The sequence below is a fragment of the Pelmatolapia mariae genome, linkage group LG12 (assembly GCF_036321145.2).
Source record: "Pelmatolapia mariae isolate MD_Pm_ZW linkage group LG12, Pm_UMD_F_2, whole genome shotgun sequence".
In the NCBI taxonomy this organism is placed as follows: Eukaryota; Metazoa; Chordata; class Actinopteri; order Cichliformes; family Cichlidae; genus Pelmatolapia; species Pelmatolapia mariae.
In genome coordinates, this window is record NC_086237.1 from 37245183 (window position 1) to 37268550 (window position 23368).

Consider the following 23368-nt stretch of genomic DNA (forward strand, 5'->3'; position numbering starts at 1 on the left):
AGATGAAGGGACAGAAATGAGAAAAAAGAAGTTTAAAGAGACGAGGATGAAATACAAACTATGTGGCACAGTATTACTGCCCCGTACTGGAAAGAAACGGGTATAAAGGGTAATAAAAGTGTAATCTGAGTATTATCTTCTACTTGGTATTCTTGTCACACCAAGCCTTTACCTGAGGAAAACCTTTTGTGCTTAAAATTATGTCATTGACACCCCACACAACCTGTCCAGTATTTAGCTTGTTTCAAATATTTATTTATTTATCTGGGTAGATGGTCTTCATTTTTAATGATTAATGGTTTTTTTTATTGTTAAATGAAAACAAAAACAAAGAATCTATTGATTATTTCTTTATTAGACATTTTAGCAAATAATAAACAATATAATCACTCATTATTTTTATATATATTATGGTACTATTTAGTGTGAATGCTGACTTATTTATTTATTTATTTATTTATTTATTTATTTATTTGTCATTACTCAGCTTTTTTTTTTAGATTTTAAGGATGTTCAGATACTTTCCAACCTTGGAAAATTCTATGTGCACTTCAGATTTTTAACAGTTCTGCACTTTAGCCTTCAGGTGATTCCGCCTTTTTCAGCTCATTCAACATTTTTAACTTAACATTCAGCAATTATTTCATTTCAGCTCAAAACATTCAGCTATCAGCGTTCAAACATGCAGTTTCTTCAGAAAGTGCATTTTCTAGTTTTTTTTTTCTTCCTTTCTTTCCTTCTTTCTTTCCTGCGACACTAGATGTCAGTGTTGAGGTTAAAATGAGCTGCTGATGCCTCATATAGTAAAGCAGAGGTTTACAGGCTGTTATTATGGAAACACGGAAACACAACCTAACATTTATATCCCATCTGTGGAGTAGCTTCTGCGACTAAAAGTTATGTAACTGTGTATATGATGTCAAATGGCTCATTTTAGAAGACAGATCCAGGATGCTGACAAAGAAACCACTGAATTTGGAAGTTTGTTTTAAATCATTGCGGTCGGGTAAATAAATTATCTTTCGCTCACTGTTTAGCGTAAAAAGGTGAAGTTGTATTAATATTTGTGCTCAAAATGATAACAGAAAAAGGCTCTTATTTAGACTGGGAGAGGGTGAAGAACACTTTAAAATGTTTGTGCAAAATTGAAATATTTAGGCAATTTTTTTAATCTTCATTGTTTCAGCCAAACGTTAAGATTCATGAAAAGGGAGGCGTTAAAAAATAAAGATATAGATTTAAGAATATTAGTTTAACATGAAATGAAACATAACAATAAGAACTGCCCTTATGATTCTATATAATCATATAATTACGATTATAATGAAAACCCCATTCAGGATTTCAGTGTGGTCTTTATTCTAAGGATAACGGATCCATATAACGGACTTCATTTCCTTCGTCTGCGCTGCTGCCCTCATCGAAGATCGTCTATTGAAACAACGCCTCAGTTACCAGAAGGAAAAAGACACCGAGAGACTGAGCATAAGAGAGACTCGGCGCTCCACTTTTTTAATAATAGCTCCGGTTATTAAAATAAGTTCATTATTATGATACTAGATATTAATAGTCAGAAATTTAAAAAATTAAAAGCGGTGTTTACATAGGCAGGTTTCAAATGTAAGAAAAATATGGTTATTTTAAGAGCATTGGGAACAATCTGTGTGTTGTGTGAACTTGATGTTTCTGCATTTCTGTAAATGCTAACTTTAACTCATCATTGTCCTTTTCTTTCTTTCTTATTTTTCTTGTTGTAAAATGAATTTCTATATAATACTTGATCTTTGAAAAATTAAAGGAAAAGAAGTGGACACATCTGGTCAAAAAATCTAATAAAGGTCACATTTCTGCACATTATTCGTCTCCACTTTTATTAATTCAATTCTTGTAACAAAGTTGAAGATTCATTATTACCATTATCAGAACAATTAATAATATTTGTTTGATGTATTATCTACAATTTTATCTTCGCTTTTTTTTTTCTATAAAGGACTTTTAAACAGTTATCAAAGCCTCTCAGCGCGGTTAATGTAACTCGATATAGGCTTGTCCAGCTCCACTCTTTCTCAGTTACATAGATACATAGCTTTGGTTGTTCAAATTGCACTTGTTGGACCTCAAAATGGTGCAAAGGAAAAGAAAAACAGCAACAACACATCCCCCCTTCTTCAATTTCAATTTCTATGTTTCTACATGTGAAACACTGAATTAAAGCCTCTGACGATCAACCCTATAATATATTATATATCAGTCTTTTAACTCTATATTTTGTCTCCAGCTTTTAGCAGTTTCTGTCACTCAGTCCCTTTTGCCTAGAACTCAAAGGCAAACTTCTCTGTTCAAACCCTGACCTAGCATAGTCATCCTAGGATTGTCCCCCACTTATTTCACCTATTATTTTGTTTATTGATGTTGTTTATGTGGGTTTTGTCTTTTGTTCTTGTGTTTTTGGGGGGACTTGGGATCTTAATACGTTTACCTACTTTACTACCTACTCTACGTTTACTAGAAAACACTTTTTGTAAACTCTTGTTTATAAATAAAAAAATGTTTGACATTATTTTCAGTGCTATGAAATCTCTTAGGTATTATTTCAAATTCTTTTGAAAATGTGTATTATTCTTGCCTTGCACCTTAGTGAATAAGCTACCCCGCTGCACAACAATACGAGTAAAAGAAAACACAAACACAAATTATTTATTTATTTAATTTTTTATTATTTATTTATTTATTTATTTTGCTTTATTTAGCCTAAAAAAATCAAAAAGAAAGTGAAGTTGTTCTTTTCTCCACACTACGTGGTCCTGGGAAATTTCGTCAGAGTGAGCGCTTACCCTGTTTCCGGTGCTTTGTGCTGCCCATATGTCAAAGTCTTTGTGCTTTTCAAGACAGAGAGGCGACAGAAGGGAAAAAAACAGCTGGATCCAACGACCATCCAGCTAGCGTTACCACTAGCAGCAACCAGCTCCTCAAACCTGCTAACCCCCCTCGGCTGCCTGACTTCCGAAAGGTACCGTGTCTGAAAACTGTCCGTTAACCGAGAGCTAACGGCTCCTTATTCCAACCGCCTTATCTTTTACCTGAGCTTTCTCTTTGACCTAATTTTCCAACTGCCAGCCTGGCTAGCCTGTTAGCTTCCACATTAGCTTCTTTAGATGCTGATTAGCTAGCTAGCTTAGCTGATTAGCCTCCTGCTGCTTGAGCAGGTATCAGAGGATTAAACAAGCTGTCAGCAAGAATCATAGAAGCACACTCGCCTCCCATCCTTTGTTGTCATTTATAAAGCAGAAAGCATAGGGCTCTGTTGGCCTCTTTAAGTCTGCTTCATACTAACTGTCCTTTTAAATAAAGTCAAATATTTCTCGTATTTTACTTTTATCTGCTTTTAAAGCATTGCCATACTACATGTACTTTTAGTCATTTAAAGTACGCAAGTAGTGCTTTCTGATTGGTTTAATTCTTGTCTAGTGCGAAGTATTCCTTTTGGGTGTAGAGGAAAATGAAGCAGGAATCACATAAACACTGATCTCAGATGTTAATTTGAGTTTTGTCTCATTTTTTGCCTTTGCAACATAAATTCTATAAAGATATTCATCAAAACAAAAACCTCACGGTAGTGATGTTTCGCTAATTACATGCACATCTTGAGTTAATCTGTATTTCAAATGAATCTTTCTCGATATTGGCATATTTTAAAGCTTTTGTGTTGGAATGCAACCTGCTGATTTCATTGATCTGATTACTTATTTATTGCCGTTTCTGTACAACGTGTAATACGGTTGTTGAGCAGAAGTCTTGGTACTATCTTCTTTTCTGAGGTGTTGAAATCTGCAAATCTTCAATAGATTTACTCAGTTTTTACTGGAAAAAAATAACTGTTATCTATCAGACTGCTTCCAACTAATATTAAGGCCAGAATAGGTAAAGTAACCACCTGTCAAATCAAACATGCGAGGCTACTTGAAAGTAGCTTTTATTTCTCTGGTGCAAACACTGGTTGAGGAGCTGAATGGCTCCTGTAACCAGAAAGTCCCACAGCAGTCCCAGCGGAGCACTGGTTAAACACCAAAGTGTTTTGAGGGTGAGCTGGTACGGAGAGATCACTCCCTCTACTGTAGGAGGTTTTCCGGAGGCATCCTGGTCACATGTCCAAACCATTTCAACTGGCTCCTTCCACAGACTCTAGTTCAGACTCTAAATTGCTTTTTTTGTACTCTTGCAGCCATATGATATTAATAGGAGCCAATTTCCCTAATGCGATTATCTCTGGCACATATGGCCAGTGACCGACTGTTTCTGTTGGTGACAGGCAGACAATCAGAAGAAAGTTAGCTTAAAAGTGGAGGATTTTAAGCAGCTTGTTTGAGTGAGAGAAGATGAACTGGATGCCCTGATAAGGATAAATAATGAACTGTGAATGATGCCAAGTCCAAGAATAAAAATAGGGTGCTGATATTAGCTGTTCCTCTTTAATTGGGTAATCTGTCATCTATTTTCTACTGCTCATTGTCTCCCCGGGTAGCATCCAATTTAGTCAGCTGTGTCATGGGAGTTATTGTTGTATGCTGTGGCTATCATTGCAGTTTCTTTTGTCAGTGTGGGTTTTCTACTGCATGGACATACTTTGGATATTATGATTGTAATCCAGGTTTTGAATGTTGTTCTGTATGCGGTCATTTAAATGTAACTTTGGTGAGCTCTGAAGAAACTCCGGGTCTCGATTCTGTCTGATTTACAGCTTTATCTTGCAACCTGTGTTTGACAGGGCTCAGCTGACAGTGGCGCTTGAACCCAACAACCTCACGATGAGTTCAGGGTTTTAGAGGTGCTGTGTGCATCCCCCACTCCCAGTGGTCGTTAGATCACTGCTTCCATTTCTATTTTTACACCAGTTCAACAAACAAGTCAGAACATGTAAATAAGGGAGACTTTGAGATGATGGAAGGTGGATTTTAGTTTCACTGATTTCCATGAGAAATGCGAAGTAGCATGCAGTAAATTTCTAATTACACTTTGAGGAAAGAATAATCTCCCATCCTTGTTTCTTGTCTTTCCTCCAAAACAACGCTTCATCTCTGATTAATTTTGTGTCTTGCTGCCTGGAAGGATTTGGACTCGTCAGCTGTTCACATAAACAGAGTGAGCAGACGTTGTCCTCCTTCCTTTTCTTTTCTTTAAAAGTTCTATGTTATTTTTGATGTTGGGTTTCGAAGCCTAAACTGTTGTTATCAAGGATATGCAGGCTCGACTCTTTCTCAAAGCTGCAATCAGAGGTTTTTTTATTTTGACCCGTTGACTCCCACGCAGTCTGAAAACAGCTCCAGTCTTACACGGACGCACCAGTTTGTTGCTTTCTGAACATCTTCGACTTCCATGACTGGACGTTTGTTCTTCTCAAAACATAAAGAAATCTCTAAGCGTAGTATTAATGTGTGGCCAAAAAAACAGACACATTTCTATTATTGCCTTGAAAATGACCATATGAATTTTAAATTACTTCTTGCCTTATTTTTCTCTGAAAGCAATGTACAAGGGAAAAAAATGTTAGTAATCAAAGATGAGAAAGTTAGGTGGTAGAGTAGGGGTTAAAGCTTCTTTAAGGTGAGGTATGGCACAGCGGCACACAGTAACTTATTATATATGTGAGAAAATTGACGATTTTTCAGTTTGGTTCTAAATGTAGATAGCTGTAAGTGATCTCACATCAACAGGCACCATGATCCCGAAAGAAAGGGCCAAAGAAATGAAATGTTCCCTCAGAACATCTGGATCTTATTGTAGGTACACCACCTGATGACGTGAGAGGTCTCACAGTCTGACTCCACTGTAGCCATGGTGTTATTTTAGGTTCTTGTGATCCTCTCATGACTAATACTTCCATCACTGATTAAGCTGCAGATTTCTTGCAAATAATGGGTATAACGAGCAATCAGTTTTTTTCATTTTCATTTTTTATTTCTAATTTGTGTGTATAGATATTTTTTAACATCAGCACAAATTTAGTCTACAAAGAAATCTTGCCACTTTTTTTGACAGCCACCTTTGTAACAATTTGGGAGTTATTGTAGCTGTTGTTTTGAAGCCTCTTTCTAAATGTGCATACGTTTCATCTGTCTTGTGTGTATAAAATTCCACCTATAGCCAAATAAGATGTCAAATAAACAAACACAAAAAATGTTGACTTTGTTTGAGAATGAGGTAAAGAAAAATAGCTACCCGTCCCACTTGCAAGTAATAAAGCACTGAACAAATGGCACGCTGCTTCAGATGAGAAGGATGAAGCTAGAAATCTGCTGTGCTGCTTTAAATCATATTTGTCCAGTTCCAGTTTCTTTATGTAAACTTGGAGGGTTTTTTCCTCTCATACAAAAGATGGAGTCATGAGTTCTATAGGGTTTCATGTAGTGCAGAGAGCAATGCAGTTATACATGGATACATTTCTATTACTATACAGATAATACCTGATTTTCTTTAACTATTAAGTCAGGGAAAAAAAATCAATTACTGAAGCTACAGGCATGTCTTGGAGACATAAAGGGCAGTGTGAACAAAACTGAGGTCACTCTATTTGGCCCTAAAAAATTCAGAAATCCTGTGTCTAACCTGATACTCTGGGTGGCATTATTGTATCCTCCTGTTGTAATGTGAGTCATTTTTGACCAGCATATGTTCTTTAACTTGCATATTGAAATTGTATATAGGACTGTCATCTTTCCTCTATGCAATATTGCTAAATATTATCAGCTAAATAAAACAGTCTTTTTTTTTATTTTAAAATTATTCTTAAAACTTTACTTTTTAAGAAAATCTATATAAGGTTCAGGTGAACATGAACCATGGGATATAAAGGCGCAGGAACTCAATAATAAGCCAAGGAACATTTCAAGAAGTGTATTTACCTCCATCTTTACAATAAAGAGAGAGAGATACACCCACTCCCATGCAGCTGAAACTGAACCTCAACAGTATACATGTGCCACACAACATGGCAACATTGACTTGCTATTGCTGTTTGGGTATTTGTGTGAAGGAGTGGGCCACTGGGTGTTTAGTGAAATCTCCTTCTCTGTATGATGTGTCTATCTTTTGATGTCTCATCTTTTCTTTAGCACATCTTATTTTCAATTCTAAGAAGTATATTTTTCACTTTTTGGCAGTTTTTGGTAGTTATTTTGTAAGTGGGAAACATAGAATTAAAATGGCCTCAAGTGTTATTATAAAAATATGCTAATAGAGCTTTAAAGTAATTTACTAAATACCGGAAACTAGTCTGTGTGAGTTTGGTTTCTATGAAGAGCTTTCAAAGCCAGTTTCATCTTTGATCTGATCGTTGTTATGAGCTCTGAACTCAAAAAAGAAATGTAAACACGATCTGATTTTAGCCATAACCATGTTACTCCCTGGTTACTTAGTCCTACCAGCTGGAATACAACAGGAAATGACACAGAAAACACTGGCGGTTACAGCATTGGTGAGCAATATTTTTTTTACAAACCATACCAGCTTCATGGTCAGAGCTTGTTCTCTATTTGGCCGGATTTTCAAAGAAAGAGAATGGCACTGATGAATGACAGGAGCTGATGACGTGTCTTCTCTTTCCTTGCAGGATCTTAACTAGAAACAGTGCTGATGTGATTGTTGAGTTTTTCTGTGCTGTCATGTAAATGGAATCTGTTCAATATGTGTTTTCACATTCTCTCTCCCTCTGACAAAATAAGTAGTTTGGAAACATCCCTGTGGGCTCTGGAGACTTTTATAGAATTAGTGTGTAAATTGATTAAAGAACAAAAGTAATAGTTGGAAACCTCATAAGCCATCTTAGGCCTCAGTCACACCAGCCTAGAGACCAGTTGACAACCCTATGACCAGTTCCAGAGTGGTTGCTAAAAGTTGCTGTGAAATCAGTTACTTGCCCCAATCAGCCACATTCATTTAGGCCCAATGATTAGTCAGTGATCCCCTGGTAACCACAGGTTGTGAGTGGTTACTGGAGGTTTCATGTAGTCATCAGGTGATATTGGTTGGAAAGAGGGCGCCACACCAAAAGCCTCCTTGTGAGGTCAAGGTTTGGTAAGGTTTGGTCACTAACAGATTGCTGTGGTTGCCTCTAGTTTGCGTGAAAGATGCCAACTGGTCTGGAAACACTCCCCATTTACTTTCCAGATGGTAGTAAAACTTGGAAAAAGTGCAGTGCAGCCTGGGAACTTGGAAGGTTCGGCTTCAGAGTAAAAGTTGTGCCCTACGTCTGCAGCCAAGTCCAACTTTTGTTTAGAAGGCGAATGGTCTCATTTGCAGTTCGTCTCACACTTTACAAAGCAATGAATGAAGGCATGCAGCTTACATGTGTTTATCATCCCTGAAATTTTCTTGTGGTTATCCTCTACCTATGATGTTAAGAGGACACAAAAATGTTGGAAATTTTAGGCATTTAAAAAATGAATTCCTATGTACTCAGAGGCCATGTAAAGCGGAAAAGTTTCCTAATGCGTGAGTAAAATTTTGCATAGCTTCATTATAGATATCCTAAAGTTATTGTACAAAAAAATAGTGAAAACTTTCAGATTTGACAGATTTTTTTTTCTGTTTCTTGTTTCAGAGTTTGGCTTTTGTTGCCAGGGAGCTTCTTGCTCTTGTGTTTGTTGAGGTTGCGTGCTCATGGTACAAGTCACGCTGCTCTGTGATTAGTCCTGATTATCCTGCTGTTTGTTGCCTTTGATCACAACCGCTCAGTCAGATTGTGCAGTTGACAGTTAGGGCTTTAGACAGTTTTAAATGTGCGGCATTACCCAGTAGAAGAGGATTTGATTTGCTTCAAATAATCCCTTTTAGCCCTTTCTTGGTGGGTGAAAGAGAAAATTCTCCTTAAAATAGAAGTGACTTTGTTATTTGTTCTGTGACTTTGTTCACGGTGCAGAAATTTGTCATATCAGTTAGAAAAAGATCATCAAAAAGCACTTTAATGCACATTTTCAGCCAAACTGTTTCCTGCAGCTACTTCCTGTGTTTTATCCCTGCTGATCATATCACTGCAGCAGTAATTCCCAGAGTTTTTTTTTTCTTTCATTTTTATGATTTAAATGCTGCTAAATAAAACAGCTAGGCAAAGAAGGTTGTGGCTTTTCTTGTCCTGATTTGTATGAAATGCACCCCCCCCCCTCTCAAGAAAAACGTGGTGGGAAGAATAATTACCAGTCAAACCCAAGTCTACTTTTTTTTTTTTTTTTTTCTTTACAAATTGTTCCCATAAATTTGAAAACTGGGCTTTTTTAATTGGCTCAGCTAAACCAAAAACAACAGGTCAAACATCTAATTCATCAAACACAGAAACACAAAACTGTCTATTGACTTTGAATGTTGATGCTGATGAGCAGAGGGAAACCATTAGTGATATCCTGTTGCTTTGTTAGTGCTTTTACAGTCACACATTGACATCTTGCCTTTTTGTCTGCAGCTGGTTGTGAGGCTGATGATGTGGTGTGAAGATGGAGGCTCCTGAATACCTTGACCTGGATGAGATCGACTTCTCTGATGATTCAGTGGTCAGTATGATATGACAAGCTGCCCACAGGGGCACAACTACCAGCTGCATCTTCATCACCAGTAAAGTTTGATGGGGTTGTACGCAGCTAACAGAATATAAAGCAGTTCAGTCTTTGCGTAAGGATTTTATTTTCAGTTTTTGAATTTGAGTATTTGTGGAACTATCCATAATCTCTGCTTGAGCTGACATCTGTCTTACTAGATTTAGAACTTTGCATGTCCCTTTAATTACTTTTCCCCCCAGAAAAGCACCTAATGACAAAACATTGTGTAAACCCCATGCACACACACATGCCCTACCAGTCAAAGCGTATAATGGCTGTTCTTATTTACATAAAATCTCTGGAGCTCAAAAAGATGATATTCACTACCACCCTTCAGTTTACACACAGCTATGTAAATAATGCTAACTTTGCAATAAGCATATTTATGGTTGCTCAGTGCTTTAAAAAAAGATTATTATTTTGATCAATGATTAGCATGACTGTTGATTTACTTAAAATTATCTGCATTCGGTGAACTTCATAAAAAATGTGTACTTTTGCTGGAACTTAAAAAAACAACACTTTAAATGAAAGGCAAATAGATTAAAAAAATTGTTGGCAGTGCTGGAGTTCTTCAGTAGAGAGTTAAGTTACATGCACACTGGAAGCAATTTGCAGGGACATGGCATTGAGAGACTGTAAAAAGTGAATGATATTTGGCAACTTCAAACAGCTGCGGGTGAAATGACTAATGACAACATGAAATGGGCAAGAACACAATAGATTTTCAGGTGAGCAACTCAAGAGACTACCAGTGAGAGTGTTAATTGACATATGATGTGCTAGTAAATACATTAGAGGTTCACTTGGGCCTGGATTGTCCACATATAACCAGACCATGTCTGTGCAGATGGTGCCAGCAGCAGACTCAGGCAGCAACCTCAGATAAAAAGTGATGTAGAGCTGAAGCTGATAACCAACTGACACACCACAGAAAACAGATCAGGTTAAAGTCAGAGATGCTGAGACAAAGGCAGCTGCAGACAGCTGTTAGTGATCATTGCACAGGTTCCACAGGATGTAGGCTTTTAGGGTAGTGGCAAAGGCATGGATCAGGGATGCACTTTCCTCTAAGTTACAGTATAAATTAGCCATACACCCTAACCCTAAGGGTAAGGGGCAGGACCTGTTTTATCTATCTGATAAATAGGGAAATAAAATAAAATAAATTAGCCAGCCCATAGCATTGTATCAGTTTTGGATTGCTGGGATGATACAGGTGGCCTTGACTGTAGCATCGTGCAGACGTTTTAGTGAGGTTACTCTCAGTTCTTGGTCGCATTTAGTCAGTGCATTTTTTTATTCCGTTAACTTTCATGACGGAAAGATTTGGACAGATTTTCTTGGCTTTAGGTCTGTGTAGGAAGGAGTTTGAAATTACACAGCTGTAACTGCTTCAAGTTACAATCTGTCAGTACTTAAAGTAATTGGCTAATATCTAAATATAACTTCCTTGCACAGCTGCTGGACTGTTGTGTACAATTTTCTCTGTCTTGTTTTTTTTAATCTTTCCTCATCCTCCTACAGTATTCTGTCACGTCTCTGAAGAGCATCCCTGAGCTGTCCAGGAGAAGCGATGGTCAGGCAGAGGAGAGGCCAGGTAACTTAGCAATAATATAATTACAGTTTGGCTCGAAACAGTTTAGATCAGATCTCTGATCATCCTGTCCTCCTGCAGCTCCAGCCATCAATTGGAGCCGCAGTGTGTCCTCCCACAGCGGCGGGGGAATCAAACCCACAGGGATTGCTGAGGTTCACAGTAAGTTCCGGCCGGTGAAGAGGGTCTCACCTCTTAAGCACCAACCAGAAACCACTGATGCAGAGACCGATGGTAAAGTCCAAGGTCAGGGGCTGGTTCTGGGGGAGCCAGCTGAGAGTAGTAAGGATGACCCTGACAAACAGACTAATGCCTCCTCTGACGGGCAGGGAGGAAAGGCTAAGAGCCTGGGCAACAGTGTTGGTGTTGTTGGAGGGAGCAACAACCCCCAGGCTTTGTTTGGGGAACTGGAGCACTATGACCTGGACATGGATGAGATCCTGGATGTGCCTTATATCAAGTCCACTCAGCAGATGTCCACGCTGCCCCGTGTTCCCCACGACAAGCGGTCAGTGACGGGGAGCAACATAGGTGGAGGCACACTGGAGAGGAATCGGGGAGGAGGGCTGAAGAACTCCACTTTAACCCACAATGAGCCTCTGAGCCTGGGCAGCAGTAGTAACTCACAAACTCAGGTGAGTCAGCCAGCATCTTTTATGCTTCATATTTCTGTATGTATTTACAGATCAGAGTGCCTCTGTCCAGACTTAAACATATACAGTCAGGTCCATAAATATTGGGACATCGACACAATTCTAACATTTTTGGCTCTATACACAACCACAATGGATTCCAAATGAAACGAACAAGATGTGCTTTAACTGCAGACTGCCAGCTTTTATTTGAGGGTATTTACATCCAAATCAGGTGAACAGTATAGGAATTATGACAGTTTGTATATGTGCTTCCCACTTCTTAAGGGACCAAAAGTAATGGGACAATTGGCTTCTCAGCTGTTCCATGGCCAGGTGTGTGTTATTTCCTCATTACCCCAATTACAATGAACAAATAAAAGGTCCAGAGTTCATTTCAAGTGTGCTGTTTGCTTTTTGAACCTGTTGCTGTCAACTGCCAGGATGAGATCCAAAGAGCTGTCACTACCAGTGAAGCAAGCCATCATTAGGCTGAAAAAACAAAACAAACCCATCAGAGAGATTGCAAAAACATCAGGCGTGGCCAAAACAACTGTTTAGAACATTCCCAAAAAGAAGGAACGCACTGGTGAGCTCAGCAACACCAAAAGACTAGGAAGACCACGGAACACAACTGTGGTGGATGACCAAAGAATCCTTTCCCTGGTGAAGAAAACAACCTTCACAACAGTTGGCCAGATCAAGAACACTCTCTAGGAGGCAGGTGTATGTGCGTCAGAGTCAACAATCAAGAGAAGACTCCACCAGTGTGAATACAGAGGGTTCACCACAAGATGTAAACCTTTGGTGAGCCCCAAAAACAGGCAGGCCAGATTAGAGTTTGCCAAACGACATCTGAAAAAGCCGTCGCAGTTCTGGAACAACATCCTATGGACAGATGAGACCAACATCAACTTGTACCAGAGTGATGGGAAGAGAAGAGTATGGAGAAGGAAAGGAACTGCTCATGATCCTAAGCATACCACCTCATCAGTGAAGCATTGTGGTGGAAGTGTCATGGCGTGGGCATGTATGGCTGCCAGTGGAACTGGTTCTCTTGTATTTATTGATGATGTGACTGCTGACAAAAGCAGCACAATGAATTCTGAAGTGTTTCGTGCAATATTATCTGCTCATATTCAGACAAATGCTTCAAAACTCATTGGACGGCGCTTCACAGTGCAGGTGGACAACAACCCAAAGCATACTGCAAAAGCAACCAAAGAGTTTTTGAAGGGAAAGAAGTGGACTGTTTTGCAATGGCCAAGTCAATCACCTGACCTGAATCCGATTGAGCATGTATTTCACTTGCTGAAGACAAAACTGAAGGGAAAATGCCCCAAGAACAAGCAGGAACTGAAGACTGTTGCAGTAGAGGCCTGGCAGAGCATCACCAGGGATGAAACCCGGCGTCTGGTGATGTCTATGTGTTCCAGACTTCAGGCTGTGATTGACTGTAAAGGATTTGCAACCAAGTATTAAAAAAATGAATGTTTGATTTATGGTTCTTATTCTGTCCCATTACTTTTGGTCCCTCAAGAAGTGGGAGGCACATTTGCAAACTGTTGTAATTCCTACACCGTTCACCTGATTTGGATGTAAATACCCTCAAATAAAAGCTGACAGTCTGCAGTTAAAGCATGTCTTGTTCGTTTCATTTGGAATCCATTGTGGTGTTGTATGGAGCCAAAAATGTTAGAATTGTGTCGATGTCCCAATATTTATGGACCTGACTGTACATAAACAAATAAATATAGCTACCACTTTTGAAAAGTGAAGCTAATGTGGATGAAGCTAAAGTTATCTTTTAATGTAAAACACAATGTTTTTGTGCCTGTTTTCATCTTCAATAACCATCTTATTTAATATTTGAAGTACACAGTGGGCACAATATTTGAACCACTGATGTTTATCAGTAGCAGAGAAATGTATACAAGTATAATCAGAATCAGCATATGTTATTAATCCCTAGGGAAATTATGTGGGTTACAGTTGCTCCTGTACATTAACATTAACAGAAATAGACTAGACTATTCAACAATACAGTATGCTAAGATATAAGTAATAGCACAATATATACAAATCACCAAATAATAAATATCCAGGGTTGACAGATGTGATTATAAATAAATATCAAGAAAATTGACAGCAACAGTACTGAGTAAGAAAAGAGTGTGTGCAAAAAGATGTAACTATTGCAGTGTTCATAGTGTATTAGATGGAGGAGTTGTACAGGGAGATGGCCACAGGCAGGAATGATTTCCTGTGTCGTTCAGTGGTGCTTTTTGGTAATCTCAGTCTCTCACTGAACGTGCTCCTGTGGCTACCCGGCATGTCATGGAGCGGGTGGGAGGTATTATCCAACATTGTCTTTATCTTGGACAACATTCACCTCCCAACACCACTTTAAGAGAGTCCAACTCCATACCCACAACATTCCTGGCCTTGCGGATCAGTTTATTGAGTCTGTTGGCATCAGAAACCCTCAACCTGCTGCCCCAGCATGCAACAGCATAGAGCAGCGGTCCCCAACCCCCGGGCCTTGGACCGGTACCGGTCTGTGAGTCGTTTGGTACCGGGCCGCGAGAGTTGAGGCTCAGGTGTGAAATGTATGGTTTTCAGGGTTTTTATCGGTTTTCAGCGTTATTTTGTTATCGTTTTTATCGTTTCCTGGGTTTTTTCACGTGTGTTATGAATAAATCTTCTTTTTTTCGGTAACGGTACTAGTTTTATTTTGTTGTATTTGTCCGCGACACCTTAAAGGCCGGTCCGTGAAAATATTGTCGGGCATAAACCAGTCCGTGGTGCAAAAAAGGTTGGGGACCGCTGGCATAGAGGATAGCACTGGCCACAACAGACTTATAGTAAATCCTGAGCATTGCCCGACAGATGTTGAAGGACCTCAGCCACCTCAGAAAATAGATACGACACTGGCCCTTCCTGTAAAGTGCAGTAGTGTTTTTAACCCAGTCCAGTTTATTGTCTATGTGTACTCCAAGGTATTTATAGTCCTCCACAATGTCAACATTGACCCCATGGATTTCCTGGTCTTCCTGTAATCCACAATCAATTCCTTGGTCTTTGCCACGTTGAGGTGCAGATGATTCTGCTTGCACCACGTGACAAAGGAGTCAACCACAGCCCGGTACTCTGACTCATCACCTCTGCTGATCCAACCACCGCAGAGTCATCAGAAAACTTCTGAAGATGGCAGGTCTCTGTGCAGTGTCTGAAGTCTGTGGTGTAGATGGTGAAGAGGAAGGGGGAGAGGACGGTCCCTTATGGTGCCCCTGTGTTGCTAATTACCTTGTCACAATGTGGAAGACGCACATATTGTGGTCTTCCTGTCAGGTAATCAACAATCCAGGACACAGAGAAGCATCCACCTGCATCACTGTTAGCTTATCACCCAGGAGAGTCAGCCTGGTGGTGTTGAATGCACTGGAAAAGTCAAAAAACAAGACCCTCACAGTGCTCTCCTGCTGGTCCAGGTGGGTGTAGACACGATTGAGCAGGTAGATGGTGGCATCCTCAGTTCCGAGTCGGGGCTGGTAAGCCAATTGAAGGGGATCCTGATGTGGTCTGACTATGGGTTGGAGCTGGTCCAGGATGAGTTTTTCCAGGGTCTTCATGATATGGGAGGTCAGTGCCACAGGCCTGTAATCCTGGGGGCCACTGGGAGGTGGCGTCTTTGGTACAGGGACGAGGCATGATGTCTTCCACAGCACTGGGACCCTCTGCAGACTCCAATATAACTGTGACTGTAATTTTCTCACTTAAGCTAAAAGCTCACTTGGTGTTTCCTGCAGTATTGCGTTCTGTCACCAGTGAAGTGGTCTGACCTGAGGAAGTCCAAATCAATGGATCCAGACCTCCACCACCTCCACCGATCCCCAGGTGGAGGAGGAGGTTACCAGCCAGAGATGTCTTCTGGCCTCCTTAGCTGCTCCTCCTCTCTGTCTTCTTTCTCTGATGCAGGTATTAAATAAATGTACTGTCCTCTGTTCTGTTCTTCTGTGCTAACATATATATATATATATATATATACATATATATACATACATATAAAGACATGACATGATTTTCAGACAAACTGCTGTCTGCACGGGTCTATCCAGACTCTCAGAGCCAGAGACCAAGTGTGGACCCTCCAGGGGGCCCGGGACTAATGTTCCCTCTGCCAGGGTGCAGCGTGAGCAGGCAGGACAGCTCCAAATCCTGGGCTCCTGCATCAGGAGGAGTGGGAGGTGGGTCAAGGGGGTTTGGAGGGAGTGGCGGAGCAGGAGGGGAAGTAGACGAGGAAACCAAGAAGAACCAGAACATCATTAACATCGTTAGAGAAGGACAGATCTCATTGCTGGTGCGTATTTCATCATATTTTGTCATCCTTCTCCTCATCACCCCGTCGTCCTTTACACTTCACAACCTCTGTGTTTTCTCCTCTTTGTCCTCCTTGTGCAGCCTCACCTGGCAGCTGATAATCTGGAGCTAATCAGAGACGAGGATGGAAACAACCTGCTCCACATCTCGGCCTCTCAGGGCCACGCCGACTGTCTGCAGCATCTCACATCTTTGATGGGGGAGGATTGTCTCAATGAGCGCAACAACCAGCAGCTCACCCCCGCTGGTCTGGGGGTCAAGGTGAACTTCAGTGTTAGACTGGGTGTATGTCTCCAAAGTAACATGTTTGTATTCAAGTGCTGGCAGAGATTCTGCTTTAATGGCATTGAGAAGACAACTTTGAATTACATCAAGCCAGAGTACTGGCACCCCACTGTGTGGTGTGTTCAGGGTCACCCAGCAGTGTTGGCATTCAGCGGTGTCATCATGCATGTTACACACATTAACTGCAGTATCTTGTTTGTCAGGTAAAGGCCAACAAAAGTGTAAAAAATGTGTTTATGCAGCTTCAGCCTTATTTTAGCTATGTATCTACTCTGCTTGATGTGAATGTAATGTGCCCCTATACCCTTTAAGTCTTCAAATTCCCACTGTTCGTACCTGCAGGTCAAAATATTAGTCCTCCTGAAAGCAGAAAAAAACATCTGTAAGCTAACAAGGGTATGCAGACATTTGATTGGTAACTGACAGCTGGTCAGTGAGGTCATACTGTAATAATAAGATGGAGGGTTTTGATAAAATTAGGTAAACGTTTACTCCAGCTCTATTGGCAGCCGCAGGATGTTAGAAAGAAAGAAGTTAAATGCCGCAAATATGAGCAGGTCCTGCTTTGGCAGCCCTGTAGTGGAAACTAGGCTCTTGATTGGCTGCCAGAAGGGAAGTGTGTTATCTGGAGACAAGCTCTGCAGCTGTTTGCTGATTCCTGATTGGTTGTTATTAACAAGACCGTTGTTTATACAGTTAGATTAACAGGATGACAGATTTCCAGCCACCTGGTCCATGCTGAAGTATGTTAAATGAATGTAGTCGTATTACTCACGTTGCAGGGGCATAAATCTTTTCACTGACTCATTGTGGGAACTTGGCTACTTTTTAGGCCACATATCAGTAGTACATAACAGTTTGGATCTAAAGACCCAAATAAGTTCATAGTAATGGGTCCTCTCTGGAAAATATCACAAGAATCCTGTTGTGACATTTTAGGAAGCTGTCTTTTCTCACTGTAACACAGTATAAGAAATAAATTGTGCCAGCCCCATTCTTACTCCTAGAAAAGCTCAGCTCATTTTAGGTGAAGTTGTTACCTGCATGGAAAACATTCGTTAGCTTTTTTTCAAAGAAGCTGGCTGGCTAAATACTGATCTGGTCACATTACAGTTTGGACATGCACCGGTTGATATGGCTTGAAGTGATTGAAACCTGAATGTGTGTTTGTTGTAGAACGGTCATCTGGAGTGCGTGAGGTGGATGGTAAGTGAGACAGAGGCCATTGCCGAGCTGAGCTGCACCAGAGAACATCCCAGTTTGATCCACTACGCGGCCCGATATGGACAGGTAATACACACACGTGCACATAAACACACACATGCAGGTGATGAGAGCAGTCGATTTTATTTTTTCCACATGACGCATTGAGTGTTTTCATTCCCTACAAGTTAGTAGGTGGATGTATCGATAATTTATAATTTGCTTGTGACATCTGTGATTTCCAACTGTGTGGCACAGCAGTCAATAAGCAAATCAGATTGTTTGTCTGTTTACTTAGTGTAAGTTTAATTTATGTGTTATTTTTAAGTTATCTTTTATTATTACCAGTAGGAATATTCATTCACTTTATTTAACCCATCCTATGAAATAGGAGTAGCGTAAAGCCGCTGTGCAAGGGACGAGCATCTTAAGAACTTAAGCTGGCATGTTTTTGGTGTTGATATTTTAGTGTAAAAGCTAAAATGAAATGCTTGAATCGCATGAACTGTTAAACTTTATTAGGAGAATTTATTGCTGCTTTTAACTATCATTACCAAATAATGACACATTATCATGGTTACTCTAACTCATTTCACCGATCCAATAAGACGATGAACATTCAGTTATATTGTTTTAATGGATATGCCATCTCTCCCTTCAGGAGAAGGTGTTGCTGTGGTTGCTTCAGTTCATGCAAGAACAGGCTATCTCTCTGGATGAAGTCGACCAGAATGGAAACACTGCAGTCCACATAGCAGCTCAGTATGGCCACCTCAGCTGTATACAGGTAACCTGATGTTTAAGTCTGTGATATAGCTTCAAGATTTACATCACTGGATGTTTTGCTCCCATAAATATACAGCAGGTTCTGCTGTTAGTCCGCCTGCTGTCAGAATCTGTGTGGACTGAATGACTTGAGCTCTAACCTCGACCTGCGGCAGGTGGAGAGTTGGTCATATTGTTTATTGTCTCAGAGCACCTAATAGTCTGGATAGACCCGTGCAGACAGCAGCTTTGTCTTTATTCATCTGTTTCTCTGGTGATGTGTCCTTCATGGGGTTTTCAAAAAGTTCATCTATCTTGAACCTTTTTTTCCTGTTCCTAAATGTTGTTTCTTTGCTCGGAGATTTATCACTTTATCACCGTCCATCACGCTTCTGTAGAGTAAAAGGTTAAATGCTCGCTGCAACATTCTGGTTAGTTCCTTTTTCTCTTACTTAACCTGACACAACACTGATTTATTACAAGTGTTAGGTTTTACACTTTTCGCTAATTTTCCTACAATAGAGGCTGAGGGGTATTTTCTCTGTAGGTGGCACACCCTGCTGAAGGAAGGGCGGATATTATTAGTCTTGTCTGCTTCCTGCTGGCTAGCCCAGGCTGACAATCAAAATACTGATAACTAATGATATGGTTTAAATGAGATAGCTGCTTCTCTGAAACGTCTGAAATTTGAGGGCTAGAGCTCAGAACTGTGAAAGGTTTGTGTTTGTTTATCCAGACTCTGGTGGAGTACGGCTCCAATGTGACATTCCAGAACCAGCAGGGGGAGCGGCCTTCCCAGAGTGCCGAGCGGCAGGGACACACCACTTGCGCCCGCTACCTGGTTGTAGTGGAAACCTGCATGTCGCTGGCCTCGCAGGTTGTTAAGCTCACCAAGCAGCTCAATGAGTAAGTTGATGTGTTTTTGCATAGTTAAGAATTGTAGTATTATCATCCTGTTATCTGAGTCTCAAATGTGTCATAACCCCAAAATGTTCAGCTTATCACATTATGAGATGAGAACATCATCACCACTGGTGGTCATTAATAATAATTCTTTGGAAAAGATCCAGCCGTCCATTTTTTTAAACTTCTTATTCACTTCAGGGTTGCTGGAGGCCTTGAAACTATCCAGGGCCATTTTTAAAAATGGCGGTTTGGATTTTTCTCTCATGACTCATCATTGACTGGTTAATCGGTGGCATACTGTCTGTTGACGTCACATTTTCACATAGACTCAGCTCACATTGAACCCCAGCTGACCAAGTACTAAAAAAGTACCTGATACCAGGTACTGCTATCTAATGGAAAACCCAAAAAACCGAGCGAAGTTAAGCCGAGCCAAGATGAGTGGGTACTAGTAGAAAAGAGCTATTTGTGTCTCTGTGGAATATCTTTTATGAATTATTTGCATCGTGAAATCTGTTTGTGTATTTGTTTTGAAACAGACAGCATTCAGACTTCAGTGTTCTTGGAAAAACACAGGAGGTGTCTCAGTGTTAGATCTGTTATATGTGTTGCATGTCTGTCATGTAGACAGGCGTCAGAGAGAATGGCCTTACAGAAACAGCTGCAGAGACTGATGGAGCCCAACAAGGCAGAGGGGACACCGTCCAGATCACCCAGGTAACAGGCATATCCTAACACACACACACGCACGCACGCGCGCTAGGTGTGTAAAAGCCATACAGATGAAAGTTAATCATCTAATAAAAGAAGTCAAGATGTGGAAGCTAAGATCTGCTTAATGAGTCAGCGCTGGTAAAGTGACAAAGCAGCTGTTTTCTCAGTAGAGCTTGATGAGGGACCACGATAACTTGAAAAACAAAGATGCGAGCCTTAGGTCATGCCAAACAAACCGCAGCAGAAATCGTTGCTAATGATTCCATCAGATCTAGCAGGTAACAGCTGAGCAACACACTGCTTAAATAAAAGGCTGTGTATTACTGTTGAATGGTGTGTATGTACTAGGGATGTGAATAAGTAGTTGACTAGGCAGTTTAACACTGCTTTCATCGCTAACCAAAGGTAGAAATACTAAACCGTTGAAATATTATTTTTCATGTGCACGTTTGGCCGCACTTGGCAAACTATTCTGACATTATGTATGTATTGTATAAAAAAATGCAATGCAGTGTTTCAGCTTTTCAAAAATGTGTTTTACAGTTTCAAATGGGTCTTAAATACACATCAGTATTTGTACAGACAGTGTTAAAGTTTATCTGTTACTTTGGTAGCAAAACATGTATTGATTAATGTTTATTAAAGGAAATGGTGGTAGTAGAAATAGTAAGTCCGCATGGGGGGAAAAAAAAATGAACATGGAGCATGGTCTCTGTCTCCCTGTCTGCACTGCAGCTCCCATCAACCCTCTGTGGAGGCGTGGCAAGAGATGATGTTGACTGCTGAGGGGACTCCTGGTGACGGTCACTGGTTGGTTCGTCAGGGAGGGGTGGGTCCAGACTCGGTGCTGCGGCAGCTCCTGGGGAAGGACATGTCGGAGACACTCTGTCCTAGAGAGAGACTGCCTCCTGCAGGTGGTCTGAGCAGAGAAGGCCCTGGGGCTCCTGGGGGCCGCAGAATTGGGCTGGTGGAGAGGAGAGAGCTCAAACTAGCAAGACTCAAACAGATCATGCAGCGTTCCTTAAGCGAATCCGATTCAGATGGTTATCCACCAGAAGAGGGCAAGAATCAGGGAGCTCCACCCTCAAACACACTCCGACCTGATAGGCCATCCCACTTGCCAATCACAGAGGAGGAGCCGGTGTCAAACCACCTCCAACTAATGATGAAAAAGCACCTCCCTTCATCATCATCTTCCACAGTTGAGAGGAAGCTGGCATTTTCTCTCAGTGGATCAAAGTCAGTAGATAGCATTGGCTACAACCCGTCCCCCACCTCCAGTGACCCTGAAGCTACAGATGGCAAAACCCCAGACATTCCAGGGGACCAGGATGCCACCAACGGCCAGAAAGTCGCAACCAGCCCCAAGAGTGCCCTGAAGTCTCCCTCATCTCGCAGGAAGACATCCCAGAACCTCAAACTGAGGGTTACATTCGATGAGCAGGTGCACAAGAGCTCCAGTCAGGAGGCAGAGCCAACAAAAGTGCATCAAGGGAAGGAGAGGACTCCAACAGGAAGTTCTGAAAGCAAGCGGCCTTTCGGGACGTTCCGCTCCATCATGGAGACACTGAGCGGAAACTCAAACCATAATAACAACAACAGTGGTGGTCAGTCGGGTTCTGCGGTTAAAGTGTCCACCATGCAGAACTCATCTGGCAGGAAGTCGGAAAGTAAAAGCAGCCCAGGAGGCGGAGCCAAGGGCAAGAGCAAAACCAGTAACGTTTAACCAGCTAGTGCCTACTGAAGGGCAGAAAGCGCATAATGAACAGAAAGCAATCAAGAGCAAACAGTGCGAGACAGAACATGAGAAACTTAAATTAATTCACATAATTTGTGTGAGACATTACAGAAAACTGACCACAAATAGTGACAGGGGACATAAAAATGCTTCTTGATAGGCAGACCTTACATGTTCCAGTGGTAATGTCTTAAGACAGGGGTGTCGAACTCCAGGCCTTGAGGGCCGGTGTCCTGCAGGTTTTAGATCTCACCCTGGGTCAACACACCTGAATCAAATGAGTAGTTCATTACCAGGCCTCTGGAGAACTTCAACACAGCTGATTTAGACATTTAAATCAGCTGTGTTGGATCAAGGACACATCTAAAACCTGCAGGACACTGGCCCTCGAGGCCTGGAGTTCGACACCTGTGTCTTAAGAGGTCCCTGAAAAGCCTTCAGATGATCCCAAGTGACCACCACGCAACAGTAAGAGGATTAAGGGGACTAAAAAGAGAGAGCCTATTTCTCCCAAATTGGCTCAACTTCATGGGCTCCCTGTTAAATCCAGAATGTATTTTTTAAATCTTCATCCTTACACAGAAAGTCCAGAATGGTCAGGTGCCATCATACCTTAAAGACCTCATAGTAAAAGTTTCAAAAAGTAGAATGAAAGCTGGAGAATTCAGCTATCGGGCTAAAGAATTAGCTCCCAGTTTGGATTCAGAACACAGACACCCTGAACTGAACTGTCCACTTCTAAAATTTCCTTTGTAATAAAGCTTTTACTTATGGTTGGATGAGGTGAACCTGAAACATCCTTTTATGCTGCTATAGGTTCAGGCTGCACTTCCCATGATGCACTGAGCTCTTCTACTTCACTTCTTTTTAATTCTTATATGTGCAACTGTTGCTCTCTTGTTGTTTGTAGTCTGTGTCCATCTTTTTTCTCTTCCCTTTTGCTCCACCCTCCACCCAGTCACACTAAATGCAGCCCAACCCTAACACTGGTTCAGCTGGAGGTCTCTTCCTGTTAAAAAGGAGTTCATTCTCCCCGTTGTCACCAAGTACTCCTTATAGGTGATTGTGTGATTGTTGCAGTTCTCTCTCTAATAATGTAGTATGTAACTTACAATAAAAAGCGCCTTTAGATGACTGTTGTTTTGAACAGACACTGTATAAAGATATAAACAACTTATAAAAACAACAACTAGCTAGAATGTAACTGAAGTTTCTCATGTTCATTGTCTCAGATGTTTGGCTTGTGATTTGACTAAAACAAACTGTTTCATGTCTTAAATTCTGAAGGATTTGTTTTATTTGATGGGCTGATTATGATGATGATGATGATGATGATGCTGTGGTAGCTGATGTCCTACGGAAACCTCACGTCTCCATATTTCAGCTTTTCATGCATTTTTACTTTTTTTGTTTGTTTTATTTTGTTGCACAAAAAGTGTCAACATTTTCTAAATGGAGATTTGTAGTTCCTGTTTCTCTGCCGCTGTTACTGTGCTCTGATCAACACTAAAGATGAACTTATGAATATTAGTATTTATGTTTACACACAGTTATATATGATTAA

General features: G+C 40.8%; 1 protein-coding gene across 1 annotated transcript; it reads left to right on the top strand.

Annotated features, from left to right (window-relative positions):
* The first annotated feature begins 2785 nt into the window (after positions 1–2785).
* sncaip (synuclein, alpha interacting protein) lies at positions 2786–21998 on the top strand. Its single transcript, XM_063490153.1, has 12 exons — positions 2786–3010; positions 9452–9539; positions 11112–11184; positions 11263–11816; positions 15623–15791; positions 15902–16173; positions 16275–16454; positions 17655–17768; positions 18343–18468; positions 19183–19352; positions 19980–20069; positions 20802–21998. Exons 2-12 carry the CDS (start codon positions 9483–9485, stop codon positions 21790–21792), a joined length of 2796 nt encoding a protein of 931 aa, XP_063346223.1. The 5' UTR covers positions 2786–3010; positions 9452–9482; the 3' UTR covers positions 21793–21998.
* Positions 21999–23368: the final 1370 nt, after the last annotated feature.

What these genes read in the sequence shown, in the direction of transcription:
- sncaip (XM_063490153.1), top strand. Translation starts at nt 9,483, where the DNA reads ATGGAGGCTCCTGAATACCTTGACCTGGATGAGATCGACTTCTCTGAT. An exon ending in TCAGGCAGAGGAGAGGCCAG is followed by an intron (nt 11,185 to 11,262) that starts GTAACTTAGCAA and finishes GTCCTCCTGCAG; the next exon opens with CTCCAGCCATCAATTGGAGC. An exon ending in CTCACCAAGCAGCTCAATGA is followed by an intron (nt 19,353 to 19,979) that starts GTAAGTTGATGT and finishes TCTGTCATGTAG; the next exon opens with ACAGGCGTCAGAGAGAATGG.